The sequence below is a fragment of the Lepidochelys kempii genome, chromosome 7 (assembly GCF_965140265.1).
Source record: "Lepidochelys kempii isolate rLepKem1 chromosome 7, rLepKem1.hap2, whole genome shotgun sequence".
Taxonomy (NCBI): domain Eukaryota; kingdom Metazoa; phylum Chordata; order Testudines; family Cheloniidae; genus Lepidochelys; species Lepidochelys kempii.
In genome coordinates this window covers 10,118,361-10,134,833 of record NC_133262.1, presented here as the reverse complement: position 1 = coordinate 10,134,833, position 16,473 = coordinate 10,118,361, and the positions used below count along the sequence as shown (strand labels likewise).

The 16,473-nt window shown below is 39.2% G+C and overlaps 1 protein-coding gene across 23 annotated transcripts in view; it reads left to right on the top strand.

Moving 5' to 3' along the window:
• The window catches only part of FOXP1 (forkhead box P1), a 493,539-nt gene extending 477,587 nt beyond the window's left edge, over window positions 1–15,952 (top strand). For 22 of the 23 annotated variants that reach the window (XM_073351104.1, XM_073351096.1, XM_073351093.1 and 19 more), the window contains 4 exons: window positions 308–429; window positions 2,514–2,583; window positions 7,090–7,256; window positions 13,308–15,952. In XM_073351104.1, coding sequence (XP_073207205.1) covers window positions 308–429; window positions 2,514–2,583; window positions 7,090–7,256; window positions 13,308–13,452 — 504 coding nt within the window. In that variant the 3' untranslated portion in view covers window positions 13,453–15,952. The remainder of the gene's footprint in view (window positions 1–307; window positions 430–2,513; window positions 2,584–7,089; window positions 7,257–13,307) is intronic. The other variant, XM_073351110.1, reaches the window with a different exon arrangement.
• Window positions 15,953–16,473: the final 521 nt, after the last annotated feature.

Below are 16,473 nucleotides of genomic sequence, written 5' to 3'. Positions count from 1 at the left end.
ATGCTGTTACCTGATGTGTGTACATAAAATGATGGAGGTTCTCATTCCCACCGTGAATAATTGACATGACAAAATAACTTGAATTCCTAATCTCAGGTTTGAGATTTTATTTTTATCTTTGCAAAATAAGATCTTAAACGTGTAAAGATCTGGTTTGTTGGGAAAGGAGGGTGAGGGTTGGGTGCGGGGAGCGGAGTTATCTTTGCAAATAAGGACTGTCAAGCTGACTATGCTGCTGTTCTTGGACAATGATGAGTATTTTCTCATAGAAAGTTTTTGAATGTTTTCTCTTTTATACTTGCTGCAGAATGCAGTGCGTCATAATCTTAGTCTTCACAAGTGTTTTGTGCGAGTAGAAAACGTTAAAGGGGCAGTATGGACAGTGGATGAACTAGAGTTCCAAAAACGAAGGCCACAAAAGATCAGTGGGTATGTCCACCATGTTTGAACTTCTTAGCCTAGCTTGGATCATGCTTACAGTTTAACGTAGAGGCTTTTGGCTGCTAGATGGTGTTAGACCAACACAGGTGGTTTCACATTGTTTCAGTTAAGGGAAACAAAGAAAAGCATCTCATCACTACTGTTTGTATGCCCACCAGTTCCCTTGCCCCTGCTTGCTTGGTGTTTGTTGCATCACATGCTAGTAGCTTTTAGGTGGCAATGCATATTAACCCTCACAAACCATTTGCTTATGCTTATTGCATTTTATTTTCTTTTTTCCTTTTCCCTGTATTTGATGTCTGTTCTGTCCCCAATCCCGTGTCCCTTTGTTTCCACTTCATCTCCTTTGCTGCTGCTCTTGTCCCAGGGTGCCATTCGCACCAACCTCTCACTGCATAAGTGCTTTATCAGAGTAGAGGATGAGTTTGGGTCCTTTTGGACTGTTGATGATGAAGAGTTTAAACGTGGCCGTCATATTCAACGAGGCCGTCCTCGAAAATTCTGCCCTGATGAAAACTTTGGCGAGCTTGTTGCACAGTAAGAGCTTTTACTTGCTTTTATTTTTTTTCTGCTGTTGCTTTGCTTTGCATGATCTACCCATCTCATGTAGACTTGCATTTCATGAAACTGTGACCTCACCTTTGTTGCAAAAGAAACTAAATGTTGTGGGTTTATATATGTGTTGCACTTGTTCCTGCCCTAATAATGCAATTGCCTATGATAATGCTTCTTTGACATTTGTTGTAATTTTGTTTATAATGCAATGTAGACTAAAAGGTACTGCTCCTAGAGCAGATACACTGTACAGTTGATTATCAAGAAGGTTTTTAGGTAAACTAGATTTAGATTGTTTCCTGTTAGATTCAGTCATATGCTTTGTTTCACAATTCTTAGCACAGAAATACAAGTTGATATTCCTCAAATGAATAGCTGAAATGCCCCAAAGCGTTTTGACAATGATTACTACAGTTGGACCTGTAGTAAAGATTACAAACAACAAACCACTCTCTTTCTGAAATGATCACTTTAAAATATTCTGAAAGTTCCAAGGCAATTTTGTTTCCCCTTTAGTTGAAGACCACCTGTCCAGGGCAATTGATTTTTGCTGGTCTCAAGGGTGGTCAGTTTAAGACAGTTATCGCTGTGTTCTGTTTCAAAACAGAAACAAAATTGTATTGTGGATGAGGTACGTTTTTGGGGTTTTCTGCTCTGAACCTTCCCTGGCTTGTACTTTCAGCAAGATTTTTCAAAAGTGATCTTGGGGGTGTGGGTTTTGTGTCTCCAGCCGAGACAGGGTGCTCAGCACGTTCTGTAAATCAGGCCCCTTTTATAAACCTTGGCTACAAAGGTACTGTGGGTATTCTAAAGTAATGGTTCAAAGAACCACAGTGGGATACTTTTTTATGAGTGCTCCCTGACTCAGAGTGGCATCTTTTAATGTTCCCTAACACTTCATTCGAGTGCCATAATATCTGCTGTTCCACCTCCCCTCCATCGCCCACAACAAAAATGCTTTGGGCTATAGGATAGCCAAGCACTCTACTGTGCTGTCGGAGATTTGTCCAGCAGGAAACAATACAACTCTGAAAGCAAGAATTCTGAAGTTCCTACTTATCAAAATTCTACTGTGCAGCTATGGATGACAGTGATGCCAGCTACTACATAAGTCAGCCAGTGTACGAGTTAAGAGTCCCTAATGCTTTTAATGGGGATCTTATTATGGACCTTTATGTAGTAACTGACTTTTGGATAGGAAGAATTTTGGAAAAATTCTGTTGGGTACACAGCTAAGTAGAAAACCAATGCCAATATATACTATTTCAACAGGGCATTAGAACATGAGATGCTGTAGCTGTTAGAGACTTCAGTAGTGGTCTTCCATATTTAATAAAGGCAAATGCAAATATGGTAGCCATACAACTGAAGTATAAAAGTTTAAAAAACAGAAGAGAACTTTTCCGGCAAACAGCGCCGTCTGTAGATTTCTGGTGTGGGAGGAAACATAACATGATGGAACACCCTAAGATGAGTAGTTTGCACTTACCTCTACTTTTTATGTTTTTCTTATGCAGTAACCCTTCTCTTATTAAAAACATACAGACCAGCCACACCTACTGCACACCTCTCAATGCTGCTTTACAGGTAAGATTAATGACTGTAGCAAATACGCAACAGAGGCATGTGTCTTCCCCACTCATTTCAAAATATATTAGCCTTGCTCTAATTAGATATTAAATTTTAATTCCGTTAAACTTTTTTCTTAAGTGCATAAAGCATCATCGTCCCTGGAGGCAAACACATATCAGGCTGCTTCAGCATTAGCTAGATGCTTAGCATTTTGAATATTGTGGCAAAAAAATTAAAAGTTCACTTATTAATATTTATCAGCAGTATCATAATTTCCATCCTCTTATTTCAGAATTTCACTTGAGGCAAAAATACCACAAGTGTAATTACTCTAGCACAGCTATTAATGTGCTGAATGATAGGATACTGTGTCACATGACCTTCTATTGTTCATGGCTTTAAAGGGAAAGCAGATCATTTCTCCCCCCGACCCCCACCTTCTTTTAAGGACTATTTTTTTCATATTTTTCTGTTGTTGTTAAATAACAAAGGTCTAGTTCACTTTGTAAAGAAGAAGAGAGATGTCAGAAATTATAAAGAATATTTAGATATTTCAAATACAGCAATGATGTGCAATATATGTGTATATAAGCATATGTGCACAATATAAATTTGTGTGTGTATCTGAAACATCTTTTGTGTGTTACACAAAAGAAATACGTTTTCCTCATTCTTTCTCTGTGCAACTTTCTAATAAAATTATTGTGTCTGGCTCAAATGTCCCTAGTGAAGTCAGTATTCATTATAAGAACCACTGACATAAGTGACAAGCATTTTTGTATTTTGCCTACTGATTACTATGTGTTTTCACACCTCTTCCACACTGTTTCCCCAATCACTACAAAGGCCTTACTTAATCTTGCCATGACATCCTCACATGCAGTAGCTAAGTTCTGCAAGGTAGCCAATGATTGCACGACAGAGCTCCAAACATCCATAGAAAGCCTTCCCAAGACGTTCATCAAAGGTTAAACTTAGTGCAGTGGATTACATGTCATGTTTGGGCAATTAAATGTTGTGGAAGATTTACTAGCTTTGCAATTTAAGCAATTTATTTTTTTTTAAAACCAAGAAAACAGATTAATAGGAGAGAAATGACACTGTGCATTTCTCCTAATTATTTCAGTTAATGCAGTAACTTCTGAAAAGCAAATGAAAACATGTGTAAATGACTCAACTGTAAATACCGTTCATTAGTAACTTATTTTCCCGTGAGCCTTGTGAAGTGTGATTTTTAAAGACTGCTTTGTCTATTGAATAGTGTTAAGATTACAGGCACCTTTTTACATTCATGAGGCTGAAAGGCAAAAATGAAATGGTCCTGCATTCCTTCAGATTCTGTTGACTATGTGACTAATTTCAGTTAATATGCTTATCATACAGAACTGTTCATGTCTTCTTTCTAAAACATGTGGTGGTGCTGTTGTTGACATCTTCCATTCTTGTCTTTTGTGAGACCCTCAAAACTATTTTCATTTTCCAGTTTTTTCTAGGGAGTAACGTGTGTTTGTATTCTCCAATAACACTAGATAAGCGACTCGATTCAGATGAGAATCTGGACAGGTTTTGCTAAAGCTTTTGAGTTTTGTCAATAAACAGGGTCACAAGAGAACTTTGTGCTAATTAAATACAAGGTTCTATTAGGGTTAAAATATTCCAGCAGGCTCCTTCCCCCTCCCCCGCCCCCTTGTCAGACAATTTCTAGCTACTAGCAAAAAAACGTACATCTCATGGTCTTCTGCAAAAATTGTGGCATGTTCTCTACTGTTCAAAAGGACTCTGAGCAGTTACGACAAAGAAAAAATATCATTGGCTTAACATACTGTTTGATGCATAAGATAACACGTGTCAAGTGACATGGTTTGTATAATAAACTTCCTAGTCTATGATACGATTTTCCTGTCTGTGGACATGTTGAGCCAAATTGTCACTTATTGACTAGAAATGTGCCCCCTCTGGCTTTGGGCATATCCTGTAGCATGTGTACACCTGCCCATTGTATGCACTCACAAGTTTGGTGGGCTCCTGTTTTGAGGCCTACAGAAAATCTGATGTTATGTGCCTCAAAAAAATGTCAGGATTTTCTTCTCTCCAGGTGGTAGTGGTGCCTCCTCAGCTGCACCCACACACCTCTGACATTTCTGATATCTGCTTCCCCTCATGGGCAGGGAGAAGAAGCCCTTTTCTCTTCCCCTCTCTGTGCATGGAGGGTATAGGGATTCCAGTTCTCATCCCGGGGGAGACCCAGAAGCATTTTTCCCTGTCCTGGCAGTGTTGGTTGGTCGGTCTCCCAGAAGATCCAGTGCCTCCACTCTGTTTTGCCTGATTAAGCAAAGAGCACTCTTGAAATCTGTGCTCTACCCCAGGCAAAGATGAAGCAACTGCCGTTGCACTCTCCCTGCAGACCTGGTGATGTAAGCTCCTGTGTGAACGAGTAGAGCAGGGTATGAGGCTCAGAAGACTAATGAGTCTGCCCTGGGAAATGTGGAAAACATTAACGTCCCCACTAGGTAACTGTGGTATTTGCTCCCTTTTCACCTCCTAGTGTGAGCAGCACTGAGGGATAAAGTAAGGGCAGATCAAACCTCCTCCCAACACTGGAAGGGTCCTAACCCTCGTGGCTGGGTTCTGAACAGTTCGGTTAGTATGGCTGGGTTATTTTAAAATGTCACTGTGCCTCTGCCCTTTCTGCTTCCACCTGGGACCAGAAACACCAGTATTTTGAGCACAAATAGAGTGTGTTTTTCCATCGTGGATAAAACCAGGCAACGCCAGTAATCTGCAGAAAGTCTCATCTTCAGAGGTCCCCAGCCTGACCTCCCAGCTAACGGGGTTCAAGAAACTACTAGTGTTTCTGGATAACAAGTCTGACCCACACCTCCGAACTACCCATCGCTCCCTGCTTATGCAGAGAATCAGGCCATTTGCCGAATTGCGGTTTGCAAGAAATAATTATATCAGGTGCATCTTCTGTCCAACCTCTTCCCAAATAAATTGCTCTACTGCAATTACAAGTTATCTCTATGAGGGAAGAGCTTGCCTTTTTATTTTGGAAACTGCAGGAAATGTGAGCCAATCTTTACATTCCCTTAATCAAAATTAGTTTGCTACATGTTGAATCAAAAAGATAAAAATAATCCTCTTTGTCAGAGTAGCTTTTAGGATCACATGCGATCAGATGTTTAGAGAGGTCAGCCTGGGAGAGAATTAAAAGGGAGATTGTGCTCGTAGCTGGGTCGTTCCCTCATGCACATTTGTGCTTGAACAGGAATAATGGTAGTAAGTGAGGAACATCCCAAGAATCAGCAACAGCAGAGAGCATCAGGTGGGAAGCTCATTTGCATGAACTACCCTCCCCTGAGCAGTCTTGCCTCTTGCAGTTGTGGTGCTGATGGATTCTTTTTGCTTGACTGTAGCAGGAAGCTGACCTTTCCGCTGAGTTAGGTTGACCACTGCAGAGCCAGCATCTGTGGCTTTCCATGCTGGCACGTCTCAGAAAGCCATGGACGCTGGTTCACAGATGGATAAAATGATCTTTCTGTTTCAAAGGGTTGCTTCCTTTTAGACACCCCCACCCCCTGGACCAACGAACTAACTCCTCTCACATCAGGACTTGACGGTGCTATATTCCAATCACTACATGATGGGATTATGCTGGCCGAGAAGAGGTTTTAACATGCTGCAAGCCTGACTCACTGACCATAGGACAGCCCTGTCAAAATGATCAAACATGAGCATAAAATAAATACTAGCAACCAGTAAATCTGGAATAAGAAGGAAAATGTTTAACTGTTTATTCCCTTTCTAAAAATACCTGCATTTAGAAGATGACTAAAACATGCCTATTACAGTACTTATCAGAAATAGAATCAGGTCCGAATGGTATCAAATCTACAATACCTAAGATAATATCAGAGTTATCAGAGCAGTAAAAAAATAGAAAACACCATCCTAATTCACCCTGCCTTGTTAAATCTTAGATTTCTCCCACCAATGCAAAAGTAACACAGCAAATATAGGGATGAGTTCATACTTCAGTTATGTTGGTGTGCATCTAGAGTAACTCAGCTGACTTCAGTGATGTTACTCTGCATTTGCGCTGGCAGAACTATGAGAAAAACTTAACCCTCTGTAACTGCTCACACATCACTTCTCACTCATGTCATGAGTAGAACGGAATCCTCAGCCAAATGAGTTTGCTCTAATTGCTTTTTTAACTTTTTTTTTTATGAAAGCCTCAAAAATAGTGTATCATGAAAGTAGAAAAGGTAAATTTGCTTTTTCCACAAGCTGTAATATCTAAATGGGGAACAGCAGGAACCATCCTCTCTCGTGCACCAACGATCAGTACAGTTTTGAACTCCTCATGCAAATCGTGACACGTTTCCCCTGGGGGAGTCAGTGCAAGACCTTTTTGAAAACACATTTTTAAAACCGACAATTTGAATATGTGATTGTGTTGTACAGTGTATAAAAATTTGAGACATCCTTCTTCATACACTTTTGCTATGTCCTTGGCAGGCTTCAATGGCTGATAATAGTATACCTCTATACACTACTGCTTCCATGGGAAATCCCACTCTGGGCAATTTAGCCAATGCTATGAGGGAAGATCTTAATGGTGCAATGGAGCATACGAACAGTAATGAGAGTGACAGTAGTCCAGGACGTTCCCCTATGCAAGCAATGTAAGTACAGCATGTACATGTGTGTTTATTTAGGGATCTGGTCAAATGTAACGATGATACTCTTCAAAGATTGTGTCTGAAGTTCCAGTCCTGGGCAGTAAAAGAAAAAGTCTGAGCTTCTGAAAATATTTAGGTTGATTAGAATATAAAAGGGTCATTTGCCAACTTCCACATAAAACCAATCGACTCAATCCAGTCTGACAAGTGCACACAGCTATAAAATTCTTAACTCACTTGCCATTCTCTTTGTTCAATTCCAGACCACAGAGCTACAAAAACACTCTCAGGCAACTTTATGAAAAGTTTTTGTTTCTTTCTACTTCAGACTACCCAGTAAACATGCTTGGCGGGGCAGAGCTGGGGGAATGAGCGTGTTTAGCTGGTTTCTAATAACATTCAGCAAACAACAGTATTGCTGGGCATTAACGATGGCACATGTGAAGGCATGCATGATTTATAGATCGCTCTTAAAATATCAAAAGGAAAATTAATATGAGCATTATAGCAACAGACGGCAATATAACGAGTGCCTATATAACCACATGAAGTAATGGGAGATTGCTGTCCATGCTAAATGTAAATGGCACCGGACAGAATGCTAGTACAGGAAAGGGTAAGCCAGGAATGGTGTGCTGCCCTTGTGGGTGTGTTCAGTATTTATGGGTGACTGAGTGAGTTTGCAAAGCTGTAAATTCTCCCCTATCCCCCAAATTAAAAACTGGATAATTGGCAGCTGGAAAGGAAAGCAGACTTTATAAGTCACGTAGTTCTCAAATTTTAAAACCTGTCTATTTGGAGCGGCTGACTACTTCTGTGAGTAAACATAGATGAAATGCAGTCTGCTCTTATCCAAGTGTTCATTAAAATGTACTGTAAAATCATTGACTGAGTTATCAAAGCTCAGAGTAAAAGAAAGAAAATCCAAAACCCCCAAGTAATTTGTAACCTTTTACTTCAAAGTAATTTGAATATGGGATTTACAAAAGTAGGTCTGAATGAAAAAGTAGAAAAACATTAACCTAATACCATCATAGTAATTAGTTATGAAACTAATTAGCATTTAATGGCCAAAAAAAAAAAAGTTTCCCACCTGCATAATATGTTGTGGGGGAGCAGGAAAAGGGACAGGAATCGAAAGCTCTGGATACTTTGATATTCCGGCATTTTAAATCAGTGCACAGTCTGCTTTGAAAAATAATCTTTAAAGATGGCAACATTCATTTTTAATTCATAATTAATTTGAACATTGTCTTTCACCATTTACTTCAAAACATTTGAATAATGTGTTTAGCTTTTACAGTGATTGTTTGTGCAGTATTAATTATCTTTCCCAAAGTAGCGTTACGTGACACACTGTTAGTGCTATCACAAATGGATTCCTCTTCAGGCAGTTTTAGTCACAATTGGTTATGCTCTGCCCATGCCCATGCAGGGTTTTAGTGGAGGAGGAGGAGAAGATGGAATATTTTTCAAGAATAAGGCCTTCTCCTTGGCTAACATACAGAAATGTTAACAAATTTCTTTTCATCCAGGTATATTTTTTAAGGTACAGGGCTAGTGCAGTTCATGTACTTCTCCTTTCACTTAAGATTTCATTGTTTTTGAGGGGAGTATGGGGCGGGAAGCGTAACTGTAAGTGAAAAGCAGGGTAGCACATTTCCTAGAACCATATGCATAGCTGTGATTTTAATGCATTTAGTATCCACTATTTAGTGCTTAGATACCCAGGTGAGATGCACCTCAGAAATAAGAGAGAGAGAGAGAGAGATTCTCACTGTCCCCATCCACCAGAAAAACCCTTTTTGTGTTGTAATGTGAAAATGATTGTTTCCTGAATGATTCCATATTCTCAAATTAATACTGTGTGTTTTGTACTGAATATTTCCTTTTGTATAACTAAAAATGCAGCAAGGTGTATGCCCTGATAGCAGCTTGTGGGCTTTCCCATTAAACAAGTGTTTTGAAATACTTTGAAAGGCCATGAAGCAGGATGCTGTTCAAACGTCATAGGGTTTACACTGTTTGCTAAATATAATTATATGTCAACATCAGATTTCCAGTGCAGACTATCAGTGTCATAGACAGTTACTCTTTGCAATATCTTATTTCCATTAAGTACACTTTATAATGACATTCTCTATTCTTTTCCAAAACACGCTTCTCTGCCATAATGCAATTGTTTTTTAACAGTTCCAGTATATTGGAATAAATCAAGCCTTAAACTTTTATCATAAGGTTTAGAAGACCTTGTTAACATGACAACTAAGCAAGTACAACGCTTTTGCTGAAGTCTCATTACCATTCATTTCTTTCCTTTTTATGACACATTGAACTACTGCTACTTCCCCCCCCCTCTTTTGAAACACTAGAAAATAGTCACATAATTACAGCTTGGGGACATAACACTTTCATCCTGATATGCTCCAAAGGTAGCCACAAAGCAAACTATTCCATGCTGTGTGCACCACCAGAACACAGTGGCTTTAAACAACAGTCAGCTTTATTAAAAAGTCCTCTGTTCCCAGAGTGCACAAACAAAAGAATTACTCAAATGTGAAAAGAAGGGAAATCTGTGTTCAGTAAGGTTATTTTTATTGTTAAGGCCCCTTCTGAAGCCTTAGACGTTCTAGTAAAATGAAATGTGTTAGAATTCTACTACTAAACAAGAAAAACTTAGATTCCATTTATGAGATGCATTAAATAGGGGTTCAAACTGGTTTGGAAAATTATAAAAATCTCCCCACGTCTGAACACGAATGTCTTTAAACTGAACATGGCTGGTAGTTTTGAGGTGTTTGAATAATAATCAGTGGGTTTTCATTTTCACATGCCAGTTTGCTGCTACAACCAAAATACCACACAAGGGGCTGGATTGTGCTTTGTTTTGTTTTCCTTGCAAATTTTCTGCTTGAAGTTTGGATAGTTCAGATAAACGTCCTAATTTGGGGAGATGATTCCTTCAAATGGGACTCACTCCTTTGATATTTACCCCACCTTAAGTACCCGGGGGAAGGCAGAGTATAGAGGCATATTGGAGCTTTGTCTCACTTGGAGTCATTCAGGCCTTTTCATTGCTTTCCATTCTCTTGGCTGTGCATCCCCAGTGCTTTGTTTATTACTTCAGGGGACAAACCCAAACCTCAAAGTGAAACTCAGTCAAAACCACCTGGTTTCACATGCTTTCAAAACAAAACCATGAGCCCTGTCCTGCGGTTGCTTTGGAAAGGTTCAAGAACCTTTTGGAAAAACCTGGATTGCGTTTCGGTTTTGCATTAAAGCAGGTGAGTGTGGCCTGATCTTGGATTTCCTAACAAGGTTTTCAAACATTTCTACAGATTGAAAGGCATATCCTGGGGAAATCCATGGAACCAGTAAGAGGGGGAAGGATAGTCACCCACCATCCATTACTGTAGCCACAAGACTTCAGCAGCCACCATGGCTTTTGTGCAACCTCTTTTTCTGTGTAGTTGTGGCTCCAACCAGCTGGCCACGCCCTAGATCCTTTTCGGTAGTGGCATTAGGCAAGTTATATATTAACATGCATTGGCATCACCAGCTCTTCCCACCTCCAAATCGCCAAAGCAAAATGGCATGAGTTCTGCTGCATCTAATGCCCTGGGGAGAAACTAAACCAGATTTGGCCCTAAGAAACTATTATGCTGATTGGAAATGAGACCAATCAATTCTATACAAGGGCTGTTAGTTTCTGAGATACTTAACAATTACCCAGGTGCAGCCAGCGTCCACCCTATCTGTTGGCCCATCTTTGTTAGAGCTTGGTGATCGTGCATAAGCCTAATAGATCGGTTAGATGTGCAGGGACTTTAACATGTGAACAATAGCCTTGGAATCTGCACAACCAGGGGAAGAAGCCCTCCCCCCATCACCACTTCAGGTTCATAAAACATCAGCGTGTCCTTACTTTTGAAAAAAACACCTGTATTAATTTTTCAAAAATAACAAAAAACAATTTATTTAAAAACAAAATGGCAGCAATGACACAAACACAATGAGCAAGACTTTTAAATGAAATCAATCATCAGTATTACCGCCAGCATTGTAAAGGAATGTAGAGATCTTTTGCTCTGTGTGTGTAGCTGCTATTTTTTTCTTTTCTTTTCAAATTTTCACCCAGAAAAAGCCCAGTGCATGAACATAACACTGGTGTATTCTAGTTAGAAGTATAATCGATCTCTTTGCGTGTTGACTCAGGTCCCAATCAACAAAGCACTTAGCACATGCTTAACTTTAAACGTGATTATCCCCATTCACTTCAGTGAGACTTCTTATGGGCTTTGCTGGCTCAGGCCCTGATTCCTAACGACTTGTTCTGAGTCTTCTCCATGTGCATTTCTCTGTTCTTCCACAGTTGTGTCAAAACTAAATGATCTGAAAAACCACCGCTCTCCTTGTGATATCTGAGCTCTGCTGAGGTCCTAAATAGAAAAACATCAGGGGCCAGTGTGTGGGGTATTTTCTCTAGTAATTTAGGGATTTCTTTCCTACTGGTCCATCAAATAATGAGTGTGTTGACCTTTTAGGACATAGTGCGAAGTCCATCTGTTTTCATGGATGTTTGCTTTTAGGAGATCCTATTCCCAGGTCCAGAGATCAGTGGCTAATGTTGTGTGTTTCATTATGTATTGCACGTGCCCCCAGAGACTTGCTGATATGGCACATTTTCATAAACTGAAAAAATAAATAAATGTGTTCAATAAGCACTAATATGTCTCTGTGATGGGATCATTTCTCCCTACTGATCCAATGCAGGATGGGATGCAAGGTGCAGCTAATTCCCACATATTGATCTAGTTACTTTTTCTACATGAATGGGTTAAATCAGGCTGGCTAGAGATCAACCCAGACTGTGGGAGGTGGATAGCAACTCCACGAGAAATAGAATGGAACTTGAACTCATTAACACTTTATTTTAAGGGATTGCCTGCAATATCAATTATTTAGGAAGCAAACAGGGTCTCCATTGGCGTGTCGTGTTATTAATACTTGATCATGTCAATAAAATCCTACTTTCCTATGAAGTCCCACCAACCAGACCGTATTGACTCACATGGCTGTTTTACATATCAAAAGCTACTGAACAAAAAAAGTAATTTGTATTTGTAAAGGGTTTGTTGTAAATATGATTTACGAACAACATTTTTCAATTGTTATCATACCCGTTTGGAATGACCAACCGACATTCCCCTGCGGGTTATTCATGTGCTATTCTATAATGAGAAATTTGGCAGATCTCATCTCTTTAGTGCATCCTTGTGCCCACCATGAGCTGAGGATCATGTTCTGCCTTGTTTACAGCTGACAGTGTTATTATTCTCGTTAGGGCTCTGCTTTCTTATCATATTGTTGTGTTGAGCGAGCCTTTTCCTCTCCGTTTGTGTTTCCTGGCAGAGCTTTTCTTCCCTTATTGACAGTTTGTAAAAATATGCATTAATTTGGAGTTTAAAGCATGTATCATGGTGTCTCTTTGCTGTGTTTGCTTGAAGTTGATTAATGATAGAACCTCGCTTGGGGTCGTCCTCTGGAGAGTTGTCTCACAGGTTCTGCATGTTAACTAGAAAAGCAGAACACACAGCAAGCGATGATTAGCCCAGCCTCCACCAGCTCAGTGGGTTGACAAACCACTATTTTGCTTTACCATGCTTAATTCACTTATTTAGCTGAAGATTGTGTTAATCAACTTAATATGTCAGTTGAGAGCATATTCTCTAAATCCTGTGAATAAACCATATACAAGAAGGTGTTCCTCCTAGGATATTTTCCCAGTGAAGCCAAGTAACTGTAGACACATTCTTAGGCATACACTTTTTTGATTGTTTTTTTTCTTTAGCAGCAAACCCAAAAGTTCAGGGCCTGCATTTCATATGTGCTGAGCACCCACAACTCCTGTAGAAGTTAGTCAGAGGTGCCCAGTGCTCAGCATCTCTGGAAATCAGGTCTTCAGTTTCTCAAAAAAATGTCAGTATTGCCAAAGCAGGACAAAATCATTTTTAAACAGGGAAGTTGCTGATTTACTGTTTTTAATTTTCCTAGGCACCCTGTGCATGTCAAAGAAGAACCGTTGGATCCGGACGAAAACGAAGGCCCGCTATCCTTAGTGACAACAGCCAATCACAGTCCAGATTTTGATCATGACAGAGATTATGAAGATGAACCTGTAAATGAGGACATAGAATGAATATGTCTGACGTCATTATCCTGAGAATGAAGATTGGAAAAACATGTCAAATTTAGCTGCGAAATCTCTCCATTATTGTACAGTCTGGAGGATTTTCAGTACACTTTGACAACTATGAAATATGTTAACTCTTAGTGCCATCAAGTATCCCATTTGGGAGTATTTTTGATTTTTCTACTTTTTGTTGAAAAAAGGAATTTGTACTCTGTGCATTGGATGGACTTGTTTGGTACTTGGGATTTTCCTCTCTTACAGTCAACATCAGTGTTGTAAATTTGCTAAACTGATTCACTTACTCACATTTAGCAGCAGGTTTTGGACTGCAGTCCTGCCAATTTTGGACACTGAGGACATCAAACTCTGAGCATGTACACCTAACTGCAGATCAAGCCTTTGCCCAGATTTTAAGGATTCCAATGGACAAGATATTTGCACAGTACTGCATGTTGGTTATCACTGCCTTTAGTCCTTTTTTTTTTTTTTTTTTTTGCTTCCATTTGGGATGGGGAAGGCATGTGTGTGCGCGCGTGTGTGTGTGTATGTGTGTACTGGCGAGGGGTTACAAGAAATATTATCCCAAACTTTTTAATGTATTGCTTTTATTCCCCCCCCTCCCCCCCACTTCTGCTCTACCATTTTAAGTTCTGACCTCAGGCCACATCTCGGCCCAGGGCCTCTTGAAGGCCTAATGTTTTCTGTACTTTGTGATGAATGTTAATAGGTGTTTTTATTATACGAAGCTGAATGTCATTGAATTGTTTGTAGTTTTTTCCGTCATTCATTCCAGTCTCCTTCAGATGCCACCATGTTTTCTTTAGCTGTGGAAAACATTCCATTTTGGTGTCTGTTTTTTTGAAAAGGTCCCAGATGCTGCACTGTACACACCGAAGGGTCGTCCAACAGAGAGAGAGAGAGAAAAGAAGTACTGTAAGAATGAGAATGAATGACAGATGAACATAGAAATACTATAGGAAGCAACATAAATTCATTCCACAAAACAGGGTTTTTTTTTAGTTTTGGTTTTTGATTTTTTTGGCAGCAATGGTGAATATTAGCAAATGCCACAAAATTGAACAGCACAAAGAAACATATGCAGCACCAACAGAATTCACTTCATTAGAGAATGGATGCTACAGTGGCAGGCTCTCAGTTGTTTAACATGAGTTTGAATGGGCCAACAAATCTTTCTGGAATATCTAAGATTACCAAGACGGATAGCTATACATTGATTATTATTTTTCATTTGCAAATAGCGGTTGGAAAGATGACTTCATTAAACTGTTGTAATACGTGGTGATGTTTCTCAGCTAAACATCAGTTCAGGATTGCTTGGTGGCATTAATCTGTTTGAATACAAATTAGATTTCAGATTGAGCTTGTTACGGCAGTTAATAAGGACTGAGCCCACTAATGCTAAAGTGTTAATAATTTCAACTTTGCAAATTCTGTACTGCAGTGAAGATTGTTATGCAATATTACACCAGCCAGTATCAAAACCTCACAGTAGAAACCAGTCAATAGCAGGATCGGGGGGAAGGAAATGGCACTGGGGCTTGTTTGGTAGAACTGGCAGTGCTCTTCAAAGCAAACATTACATACAGAAAGCTGTTGTTACAGGTCAGTACACCTCAGTCACCAAACACCTAAACACTTTCATTCTGCAACCACTTTTCTGTCACTCATTTATTTATGTAGGACTGTAGCTTTTTGTTTAATTATTATTATTTCAAAAAAAGCCTTTCTGAGCTTAATTTATATTCTTCTTTGTACCTTTTCCCCCCTAAAATTACCAAAGATATTACACAAAGGTAAATTATGTTCTCTATTATATGCTTTATCTTATGAAGCCAAATATCCTCTTATTGTTGATCAAGGGAGGTTGAAGAATTTAGAGGGAAATGACAAGATATGGGCTATTGCTAACCTGAGAGGGAAACTGCTCCTTTATTCTAGTAAATTTAGATGACCAAGTAGATGACTGAACCAAAGTTACTTTTTATTCGTATTCCTTTACAGCGACCAAACTGAAATTCTGTAAAGAGAAATCGAGAAGAGCTTTTGAGGCTAAAACTAGGAAACAGTGTTACAGAGGGAGCCGTAAGAAGGGAGCTGGAGAAAGCAAGTGCAGATATTTTGCAGAAAATTGGAGTATCAAATAAAGGAGGCAGTTCAATAAAACGCAAAAGAGAACAGAAAAGCTCCCATAGTTTTACTGGACCACATAATAGTATTCCTAGAATTGAAAAAAAAATAAAATATTTTGGGGTCTTTGTTTTTACAGATTGTATGCCACTTTTGTTTAAGGATTGTGCTAAGATGACTGCTTTAATTTTGGTGTATCTTGGCACATTTGCTGAGTTTTGTTTAGTTTTTGATCAGCGTTTTTCATAAGGAAATAACACTCCTGTCCACACATAAGTTTCGGTACAAGAAATTTTATTGGCAGTTACTTTTCTGAAGCTCAACTCTGCATTCTGTTTTTAAAAGAGAGAAAAGAAAAGGGGAAAAAAAGGGCAGTCTGTGGTCATTTGAAACTTTTTTTTTTTTTAATTATATCCAGGCAGCTTCATGATGTGCCGGCAGTAGCCAGATGGGGATCATGAGAATTGGTCCCTGTGCTTCTAAACTGAGTGGTTTGCTGGTTAGTTCGGTATTCAAAAGAGGATAAAAATCTGGTAGATTAGTTCATTCTCAGCATGTGTAGCTAGACATGAGTAAAGATAACAGCATGAGAAACTGTTAGTACGCATACCTCAGTTCAAACTGTTAGGGAATGAGTAAATAAAAAATACATTTCACTCAGTTGCACTTAGTTGTATGTCTTGCATGCTTAGTCTAAAGACTGTAGCAAAATAAAGAAAGAAAAAAGAGAAAAAGAAATAAAAATTAGATTTTAACATATCTGGCAGGTGTCACAGCCTTGCAGAAGAACCAACTGAAAATCTCAGGCTTTACATCAAGCAAACTTCACTATGATTTTTACAGTTCTGATTCTGTATCCCTTTGGATATACAGTTGCTT